We start from the raw sequence: 10652 nt of genomic DNA on the forward strand, positions 1-10652 counted from the left end.
GCTGTGGTGGGGCTTGGAGCGGCGCCGGTGACGCCCATGCTTTCTTCCTTGAGGGGTTATCTCCTGTTGCCTCATCGCCATTGCTTTCTTTGGGAGTATCCACCATATATATATCATATGAAGAGGTGGCAGTCCAGCGCCCTGTGGGCGGTGGTTCCTGTTCTTCTCCCGCATTGTCGTCTATACCCTCGATGTCTTCGGAATCGAAGTTAAGCACGTCGGTCAAGTCATCGACCGTGGCTATTAAGTGGGTGGTGGGTGGGTAACGAATTTCTTCGTCGCCAGCTTCCCACTCGAGCCGAACATAGTTCAGCCAGGAATCTCCTGACAAAGAGAGAGAGACCTTAATAAATCTAGCACATCTCCGAAGGGTGAGTGCTGAAAGATATCCGCGGCGGTGAACTCCATAATCGGAGCCCAATTAGATTTGATGGGCACAGATGCGCGCGGTCCGGAACATACGGTCGGAGACAAGTCCGGGGGTCCGGAGACACAAATCTCCTGAGGAGCGGAGTATGTGTTCGTCTCCAACGCTGATGAGTATGCGGCCTCTGGGGCGGGGTCCATCCACCCGTCCTCGGAAGGCACGACCTGCTCTGGGACGAAGTCTGGAGCCGTAGCAGGTGCGATGTTTCGAATACTGTTCGACGACAGATCTAGGTCGTGCACGTCGTGACCGTTCAGTGCTCCCGACATGGGCCCGAATCCGTCGAAGATCAAGTCTTCGCGGATGTCGGTAGTGTAGTTTAGGTTTCTAAACCTGACCTGATGGCTAGGGGAGTAGCTGTTGTTCTGCTCCAGATGGCCAGGCGAGTTGGCCCGCAGTGCGAAGCCGCCGAACACGAAGATCTGCCCGGGGAGGAAAGTCTCACCCAGGATGGTGTTGTTGAAGGTTGGAGGAGCCATCGAGCCTTACATCGACGACACAGAGGAACTCTCAATGAAATCACCAATATCGGTGTCAAAACCGGCGGATCTCGGGTAGGGGGTCCCGAACTGTGTGTCCAAGGCTAATGGTAACAGGAGACTAGGGACACGATGTTTGCCCAGGTTCGGGCCCTCTTGATGGAGGTAATACCCTACTTCCTGCTTGATTGATCTTGATGATATGAGTATTACAAGAGTTGATCTACCACGAAATCAGAGAGGCTAAACCCTAGAAGCTAGCCTATGGTATGATTGTAGTTGTGTCCTATGGACTAAACCCTCTGGTTTATATAGACATCGGAGGGGGCTAGGGTTACACAGAGTCGGTTATAGAGGAGGAGATCTACATCCGAATCGCCAATCTTGCCTTCCACGCCAAGGAGAGTCCCATCCGGACACGGGACGAAGTCTTTAATCTTGTATCTTCATAGTCCAACAATCCGGCCAAAGCATATAGTACGACTGTCCGGATACCCCCTTATCCAGGACTCCCTCACCCCTCTAGATCCCATCTAGAGGGGGCCGGCCCCCCTTCCCCTTCTCCTATAAATAGAGGGGCGAGGGGAGGGCTGCAGCAACACATCCAAGGCGCAACCCCTCCCCTCGCCAACACCTCTCCTCCTCCGCAAGAGCTTGGCGAAGCCCTGCCGGAGTACTGCCACTCCACCACTACAAGAAACATGTCAACTTGTGACCACCACTATTGGTCACTGAATGGTCATAGTTTTCTACTTGTGAACTTTTTGTGACCAAAACCAGAAGGTCAAAAGCTGGCCGTCGTAAACTGATATTTTTGACCTTTCTTCTGGAATGGTCGTAGACGTTTATGACCAAAATATGCCTACTGTACTGTTTTGGTCACCAGCAGCCTCCGCAGGCCACGTAGGCATCCAGCGTGGCAAGCTGATGTGGCACAAGAATCAGCCCGGGCCAATTCGGTTTTCTACATGGGCCTAGCCCAACAATTCGGCCTTTTTAATGTATTTTTTCCTATGCTTTTATTAGCTACATGGGTCTGGCCCAACAATTAAGCCTTTGATTTCTAGGCCTTTAGCTTTTTTGCTACCATTTCTTATTTGGGCCTCGGCCTTTTTACAATCCATTTTGAACCAGGTCCCACTAGTCAGGTCATCCAATTAGGTCCCACTTGTCAGTTTTATTTTGTTTCTTTCCCATTTTAAAGGACCCACTAGTGAAATGGGACCCAAGTGTGCTGTTTTGGTGCCGCACGTCAGTTCTCTATTTGCGCAGCAACAAATAACTTGATTCAAACAGAGCCAATAACACAAAAATATTTAAACGGCAACCAAAGTACTTTACAATCATGACAGTATAAATCAGGTATTCAACCGTGGGGAAATCCTTCCGACCAGGTGAAAACGCACGAAATTACATCGCTACCAGGTGGCGAAATCCTTCCAACCAGGTGGGGATTTCAAATCCCCATCCCCATCTTCCTCCGCTGCTCCTCCGCCCAAGCGCTCCAGGCCCTGCTCCTCCTCCACCCAGGCGCGCATGCTTCTCCTCCATGCAGCAGTAGCGATCCAGGGGCGTTTCCAGCAACATCGATCCAGGGGCGGTTGTGGGCGCATCCTGTGGGAATCAACAGCAGGTCCTTCTTCTCCTGAAACAGCATCAACAACAGGTCAACAACAGCATCAACAACCAGTCAATAACAACATTAACAGTAGGTCAACAACAACATCATAAACAACAGCAGTTTGACGTATTCCTTGGTGTTTGTTCATAGCATCAGTTTGACAGAGGCAATAATAGAGATTACAGAAGAATCGATATGACAGTAGCAGCAACAATTTGGCACAACTTAATTTTAATCACTCCAAGCACAAATGGTTTCAGTTAATTTTAAGCTACTCCATTTAAGCTACTGGAATGTTCATTTCATGCCCAATGGTGATATTTACTCTGTAGCAACATTAATATAGGATATCATTTCAGTAATTCAGAATTGGGATGGTCATTTTTGTGCACTAAATTTACATTCATAAACTGAATGAATTTACGCACAGTGGAACTGGATGAATTTCAAATTATGTTGCATGCAAGAAGAGGAGCGGTAGTGCGCTCTAGCTAGTGTCCTTGTCAGTTTGTGCAAAACAAGCAGCATTCATCAAGATTAATTCATGGAGTAAGAAGAAATACAGAGACAACATCATCATTTGATGATGCGCTAACGAATCAACGGCTTCGTTCGTCCAGATCATAGGTAGTGTGACAGAAGAAGAGACTACCTGGATATCCTCGACGGCGGCACGGAGGTCGGGCGAGTCCTTGACGGCCTTGATGTGGTCAACGACGTTCAGCCTGTCGACGATGCAATTGAGCGGGTGGACCAAGCGCTCCCACGCAGGCTCCACGCCCTTCTCAAGCTCCTCCAGCTCGCCCTCCTGCATATAGAGAAATTTTAGATGAGCTAGACTGAAACTCTTGTCAGTTGCCACCTACATAAAATAGTCATGACTAGAGTCTAACTCAAATCAGGTATGCATTCTTTGGACGTTAAATGGAAGCTTTATATATATATGGCTATAAGGTATGATGCAAACCAACCAAAGTTTTCATCTCCATTCTGAACAAATTAGACTGCAATGGAGTTGCTTAATACTTATAGCATGATTGGTTTTCCATTCTGAAACTGTAGACATGTTGTGCTTGGCTCATGCTTCAGATATGATCGGTCAACAAAGATTAGACTGTGCCACAAAGGCACAGTAACAGCTGATGGATATACAAGTACTAAGACAATACTCCCTCAGTGTCAAAGAAACCCGTCCTAGAAATTGCATCAAGCAATTCGTAAGAAAACAAGAACGTGAGGAGCATTGCATTTCACAAGACAACGGTTATTTGAAGATAAGAAATCATCAGACTTTATCTACGAATCATAGGAGTGTAACTCCCGTCATATTGTTGCAGTTTCTCATCATCACTTGAACCACTAATGAAACCAAGGAACACTTTAGATTGGAACTACAAATGGTAAATATCTTTGTTGTGGAGATAGTTCATTTCGTAAACTCGTTCAAGCAAAATTATATTTGTTGTGAAGATAGCAGGACTTCCTTCAGTATGTGGATAGCATAGAAAGCCACAAACATATCAGGGTGTTGAGGTACCATCAGAGACTTAAATACTAAGAATCAGAGGAGAAGAGCTCCATCATATTGTTGATGGTTTATTCCTCATCACTTGACCCTCAAACATATAATCTTGCATCAACAGTAAGAAAAAAGGCTATAACAATTTATAGTTTGGCAACTAGATGCCCAGGAATTGGGAGAAAATCCCAAACAAGGGAATAGCACACAAAAAAATAGCACACAAAAAAGGCAGGCATTGCAAGCCTACTCTTCACTCGAAGCTCCAGGAAATAGCACACAAAAAATGAGTTGCCTAATAGAGCAACCAATTTCATGTTTGTTCTAATAAAAAAATAGCAACCTCCTACTATAATAATAGCAAAAGAAACACATAAGAAGTCATGCTGATTGTGCCTACTATAATAATAGCAAAAGTCATCGAATGGTGAGCAAACAAGACTAGAATTAACACTTGAGCGACAGAGTATCAGAAAACAATTCACGTTATAATCCAATACTCAAAGTTGTCGCACAGAAACTCATTGTTTCTTTGTTCCACCGTCCAAGTTGGATCAGCGCCACGACCCAGGAGATATCTCGTGATAGCTGGCATCCCATAAGCCGCAGAAATGGCAGAGCAGTGTCACCTGCAATAAGTAAAACAAAAGAACCAAATTAATCTAGGATTACTGGGATGTGCAACAGAATTGATGCGAAGAGATCAAAAGGGAACAGAAAATAAGCATAGCTAAGAAGACCATGTTCACCAACCCAGACCTAATAATAATCCAACTAGAAAGAGAAACAAAAGCATTAAGCAAACAAGTATCGTACTACAAACTGATCAATCTGGTCATAATCAAGCATATTGCAATACACATACTGCACGACAGTCTACAGAAAAATTTGTACATATATGTTGCAGAAATGAAATGCATAGCTGAACTAACCCCGTCTCAAGAACTTAGACATGATAAGCTAACATCACTAGTATACTACCTATCATAAGTTATCCCAACTAAGGACAGAAAACATGCATAAACCCAACAGCTCTGATCTTCGCCTGAAGAAAAAGTTCACCACAAGCACACTGCAAGTTCACAAATAGCACATGTGACAGATTGGGATGAAGCAAACAAGTTTCAGGCTGTGGCATTCCTCCATCACCCAACCTGAATAACCCTCCCATTTCAAGCCACTCCTAAAATCACAGACTTGTTTTCCAGTTCTCCTACTTAAGAATCTCTCTCAGAATTTCGTCAATTCGACACAATATTACTCAAATGCCAAGGCACTTAGAGTGGAAATCTAAAAGGATGGTGAGAAAACAGGATCGGAGAGGGGATCGCTCACTCACCGTCGGGGTCGAAGAAGAAGACCTGGCGCGTGCGGCCGTCGGGCTGGGACTTCTCGAACAGCTGGGTGTCACGGGTCCTGAGCACGATGATGAACCCGTCGAACTCGGCCACGGAGAAGGCGAGGTGGTGCCGCCGGGGCAGCTGCGCGGGCGCGACGACCCCCTGCGCGGCCCCCGGGGCGGCGACGGCCGGGTCGCGCTCGATGATGTGGAGCACGACGTCGGGGGAGCCCGGGAGGCGGAGCCAGGCGACCTGGAAGCCGGAGTAGGTGGGCGCCGGGACACGCTCGAAGCCCAGCACCTCCTCGTAGAAAGCGGCCAGGCCCTGCACGTCGCCGGTGTCCCACGCGATGTGGTTTAGCTGCAGTGTCACCATCGGTCCAGTCAGGGAAGTCGGGAGTGGAAGTCGCCACCGCCGCGTCCACGTCCTCTGAGGTGCCCACCGGGATTTCGCCTGCGCAAACCTACCGATGAGCACCCAACGGCACGGGCGAACGGAAAGCAGAGAGAAAGTAGGATGGATGGATCTGGTACGGGCCGATAGAGGCCTCGGTGGTGGGGTTGATGACGGGGAGGCGGCGATCGAGCACGAGCGCGCGCCAGTTGCCGTCGATGAAGAGCTGCCGCTGCGGGATCTTCGCCGTGGCGACCATCGCGGGAGGCGGGGAGTGACGACTGGGAGGCGCGAGGTGGAGAAGAGGTGGGGAGCGTTATCCTCTCGTTGAGTACGCGGCGAGCACACACGCTTCGGGGCGCCGTAATGCCGGAAGGGAGGAGCGATCTGGATCGAGGAGAGCGAGGGGAGGGGAGGGTGGCGGCGAGGGCGGATCTGGAAGGGGAGAGGACGAGAAGAGAGCGAGGGAAAGAAAGGAGGCGGGGGGTGATGTAAAATTACCACAGGGCAGAGCTAGGGTTTCGGGGATGGTGTGGAAGGGCTGATGACTGCCGTTGGATCCACGATCATCCGACGGTGTTCGATGCATGATCCGCGTGATGCGTCCACGGACCAATCAGAATACAGTACGACGTTATAACCATCTAAATTGGTCAAAAAATTCATTTTCTATTTGTCGAGTGCCTAAATTGAGTTTTTTTAAATGACCTATCATATATTTGTTGCAAAATCGGAGCAGATCATTTTTATAATATATTAGGCCATATTTAATGTTCAATTGACAAAATGGTTGGTTGTAAAATGTTTTTATACACGTCTGGTGAAAAAGACAAAATTCCGTCGTTTCAATAGGAAGCGGGTCTAATTTGAACTACAGCTACCTCATAGTTTGCTCTTTATTTTTTTTCAAAAATCATTTCTAGCTACATAAGTATCTATTAAATCGGAGAAGCATCCAAAAAAAATCCAAGACTCAACCAATAGCTAGGAACAGTCATTCCCGCCATTTTGACCGCATTTTGAAACGGGCATAAAAAATTCAAAAAAAATCAAAAAATTGGAAAACCTTCGCAGTGTGTCATTATATGTGACCAAGTTTCCAGTAAAAATAATAAACTTGTAATACATCAATTATTTCAAAAAAAGTGTTCTCAGAAATGAGCTATCATGCGTGAAGATTCATGGCATTCAAGCCAAATGATCAACCTTATGGCCACATTCATGACATAGTTTACTCAAATGATCTCATATTGTGCACAAGGGTGCATATTGGAATGGCAAACAATATTGCCTAAGGAAGTTTTCATTTTTTTTGGACGAAAAAATCATTTTCTAAAATTGGACCAAATAATTGTTGTAAAATTGGACCGAATAAATTTTCTAAAATACCAGGTCATATTTAATGCATAATTGACCAAATGGTTGGGTTTCAAAAGCTTTTATCCACCTCTCATGAAAAAGACAAATTTCCGCCGATTCAGTTGGAAACGGGTCAAATTTGAACTGCGACTGCCTCATAGTTTGCTATTTATTTTTCCAAAAAATCATTTCTAGGTACATAAGTATCTATTTAATCGGAGAAACATCCAAAGTTTTCCAAGATTCAACCACTAGCTAGGAACGATCAAGCCCGCCATTTTGGCCGCATTTTGAAACGGGCATAAAAATTCAAAAAAAATCAAAAAAATTGGAAAACCTTCACATTGTGTCATTATATGTGACCGTGTTTCCAGGAAAAATAATAAACTTGTAATACGGCAATTATTTAAAAAAAAGTGTTCTCAGAAACGAGCTATCATGCGTGAAGATTCGTGGCTTTCAAGCCAAATGATCAATCTTATGGCCACATTCATGGCATAGTTTGTTCAAATGATCTCATATCGTGCACAAGGGTGCATCTTGGAATTCCAAACAATGTTTCCTAAGGGATTTTCATTTTCCTTGCACGGAAAATTCAGTTTCCTTTTTCGAGTGTCCAAAATGAGTTTTTTTGTGAAGGACCTACCATATACTTGTTGCAAAATTGGACCAAATCAATTTTATAAAATACTAGGAAATATTTAATGCACAATTGACCAAATGGTTGGGTGTAAAAAGTTTTGATCCACGTCTCGTGAAAAAGACAAATTTCCGCCGATTCAGTTGGAAGTGGGTCAAATTTGAACTACAGTTGCTTCATAGTTTGCTATTTACTTTTTTCCAAAAATCATTTCTCGGTACATAAGTATCTATTTAGTCAGAGAAACAACAAAAAAAATACAAGATTCAACCACTATCTAGGAACGGTCATTCCTAGTGTTTTGACCGCATTTTAAAACGGGCATAAAAAATTCAAAAAAAATCAAAAAATTGGAAAACCTTCGTATTGTGTCATTATATGTGACCAAGTTTCCAGGAAAAATAATAAACTTGTAATACGGTAATTATTTAAAAAAAATGTTCTCGGAAATGAGCTATCATGTGTGAAGATTCATGGCTTTCAAGCCAAATGATCAATCTCATGGCCACATTCATGGCATAGTTTGTTCAAATGACCTTATATAGTGCACAAGGGTGCATCTTGGAATCACAAACGATGTTGCCTAAGGGAGTTTTCATTTTCTTTGGACGAAAAATACATTTTCCATTTTTTCGAGTGCCCAAAATGAGTTTTTTTTTGTGAAGGACCTACCATATATTTGTTGCAAAATTGGACCTAATCAATTTTATAAAGTACTAGGACATATATAATGCACAATTTACAAAATGGTTGGGTGTCAAAAGTTTTGATCCACCTCTGGTGAAAAAGACAAATTCCCGCTGATTCAGCTGGAAGAGGGTCAAATTTGAACTGCAGGTGCCTCATAGTTTGCTCTTTATTTTTTCCAAAAATCATTTCTAGGTAAATAAGTATCTATTTAATCAGAAATACATGGTTTGATGGCGAGACATTGAGGTTTGGACAGTGGTCGAGGGCCCCAACTCTAGAGCGCATAAGCTCGCATGCCCGCCGCATGGTCACCGCGTGACCGTGGCGTTGCCATGCGTTCTGGGTGGCCTAGGCATGTCTAGTGAGTTGGTCTCTCCCCAGGTAGGTGCTAGGAAGAAAATTATAACATAAGATTCTCATGAAGAGACCAAACTATGCTTAAACATGAATTAGCAGCCAAGTGTTTGATTAGCGGTACGGGAAATGCACATGGCCAATGGGCATAAGTTTTGGCTGAGGATGATCATTGTTGGGGAACGTAGCAGAAATTCAAATTTTTCCTACATGTCACCAAGATCTATCTATGGAGAAACAAACAACAAGGGGAAGGAGAGTGCATCTACATACCCTTGTAGATCGCTAAGCGGAAGCGTTCAAGAGAACGGGGTTGAAGGAGTCGTACTCGTCGTGATCCAAATCACCGGAGATCCTAGTGCCGAACGGACGACACCTCCGCGTTCAACACACATACAGCCCGGTGACGTCTCCCATGCCTTGATCCAGCAAGGAGTGAGGGAGAGGTTGGGGAAGACTCCATCCAATAGCAACACAACGGCGTGGTGGTGGTGGAGGGGCATGGTGATCCAGCAGGGCTTCGCCAAGCACCGCGAGATATGAGGAGAAGGAGAGGTAGGGTTGCGCCAACAGGAGAAGAACTTCATGTGTTGGGCTGCCCCTTTGCCTCCACTATATATAGGGGGAGAGGGGGAGCTGCGCCCCCACCTAGGGTTCCACCCTAGGGGCGGCGGCCAGCCCAAGATCCCATCCGGGGGGCGGCCAAGGGGGGGGGAGAGGGGAAACTTGCCCCCCAAGTTAGGTGGGTGCGCCCCTCCCCAAACCCTAGGCGCCTTGGGCCCTTGGGGGGGCGCACCAGCCCACCTGGGGCTGGCCCCCTCCCACACTTGGCACATGCTGCCCTCCGGGGATGGTGGCCCCACTTGGTGGACCCCCGGGACCCTCTTGGTGGTCCCGGTACGTTACCGATACTACCTGAAACATTTTCGATGACCAAAACAGGACTACCCATATATAAATCTTTACCTCTGGACCATTCCGGAACTCCTCATGACGTTCGGGATCGCATCCGGGACTCCGAACAACATTCAGTGACCACATACAAACTTCCTTTATAACCCTAGCGTCATCGAACCTTAAGTGTGTAGACCCTACGGGTTCGGGAACCATGCAGACATGACCGAGACGTTCTCCGGTCAATAACCAACAGCGGGATCTGGATACCCATGTTGGCTCCCACATGTTCCACGATGATCTCATCGGATGAACCACGATGTCAAGGACTCAATCAATCCCGTATACAATTCGTTTTGTCTAGCGGTATTGTACTTGCCCGAGATTCAATCGTCGGTATGCCGATACCTTATTCAATCTCATTACCGGCAAGTCTCTTTACTCGTTCCGTAACACATCATCCCATGATCAACCCCTTGGTCACATTGTGCACATTATGATGATGTCCTACCGAGTGGGCCCAGAGATACCTCTCCATTTACACGGAGTGACAAATCCCAGTCTCGATTCGTGCCAACCCAACAAACACTTTCGGAGATACCCATGGTGCACCTTTATAGCCACCCAGTTACATTCTGACGTTTGGTACACCCAAAGCATTCCTACAGTATTCGGGAGTTGCACAATCTCATGGTCTAAGGAAAAGATACTTGACATTAGAAAAGCTTTAGCATACGAACTACACGATCTTTGTGCTAGGCTTAGGATTGGGTCTTATCCATCACATAATTCTCCTAATGATGTGATCCCGTTATCAACGACATCCAATGTCCATGGTCAGGAAACCGTAACCATCTATTGATCAACGAGCTAGTCAACTAGAGGCTTACTAGGGACATGGTGTTGTCTATGTATCCACACATGTATCTGAGTTTC

At 45.8% G+C, this 10652-nt stretch overlaps 2 protein-coding genes, 1 non-coding gene and 1 pseudogene across 3 annotated transcripts; all 4 read right to left on the minus strand.

Moving 5' to 3' along the window:
* Nucleotides 1-2233: 2233 nt before the first annotated feature.
* LOC123066629 (uncharacterized) lies at nucleotides 2234-4617 on the minus strand. The gene is made up of 2 exons (XM_044489676.1): nucleotides 3180-4617; nucleotides 2234-2551 (listed from the first exon to the last, which is right to left on the minus strand). The coding sequence occupies exons 1-2, from the start codon at nucleotides 3339-3341 to the stop codon at nucleotides 2363-2365; spliced, it is 351 nt and encodes a 116-aa protein (XP_044345611.1). The 5' UTR covers nucleotides 3342-4617; the 3' UTR covers nucleotides 2234-2362.
* LOC123073070 (uncharacterized) lies at nucleotides 3808-3885 on the minus strand (annotated as a pseudogene).
* On the minus strand, nucleotides 4060-4144 carry LOC123073068 (small nucleolar RNA Z199). The gene has a single exon (XR_006435580.1). It is a non-coding gene; the product is annotated as a small nucleolar RNA Z199 (small nucleolar RNA).
* Nucleotides 4601-5762, minus strand: LOC123067935 (methylmalonyl-CoA epimerase, mitochondrial-like). Its single transcript, XM_044490508.1, has 4 exons — nucleotides 5386-5762; nucleotides 4912-4922; nucleotides 4719-4805; nucleotides 4601-4675 (listed from the first exon to the last, which is right to left on the minus strand). Exons 1-4 carry the CDS (start codon nucleotides 5759-5761, stop codon nucleotides 4601-4603), a joined length of 549 nt encoding a protein of 182 aa, XP_044346443.1. The 5' UTR covers nucleotide 5762.
* Nucleotides 5763-10652: the final 4890 nt, after the last annotated feature.

This window comes from Triticum aestivum, chromosome 3B (genome assembly GCF_018294505.1).
Source record: "Triticum aestivum cultivar Chinese Spring chromosome 3B, IWGSC CS RefSeq v2.1, whole genome shotgun sequence".
NCBI lineage: Eukaryota > Viridiplantae > Streptophyta > Magnoliopsida > Poales > Poaceae > Triticum > Triticum aestivum.

Bases quoted from the DNA above. Each gene is read 5' to 3' on its own strand.
- LOC123066629 (XM_044489676.1), bottom strand. From the start codon at position 3,341: ATGCAGGAGGGCGAGCTGGAGGAGCTTGAGAAGGGCGTGGAGCCTGCG. The intron at 2,552-3,179 runs GTAGTCTCTTCT...ATGCTGTTTCAG, and splicing joins CCGCCGTCGAGGATATCCAG to GAGAAGAAGGACCTGCTGTT.
- LOC123067935 (XM_044490508.1), bottom strand. From the start codon at position 5,761: ATGGTGACACTGCAGCTAAACCACATCGCGTGGGACACCGGCGACGTG. The intron at 4,676-4,718 runs GTAATCCTAGAT...TACTTATTGCAG, and splicing joins CAATTCTGTTGCACATCCCA to GTGACACTGCTCTGCCATTT.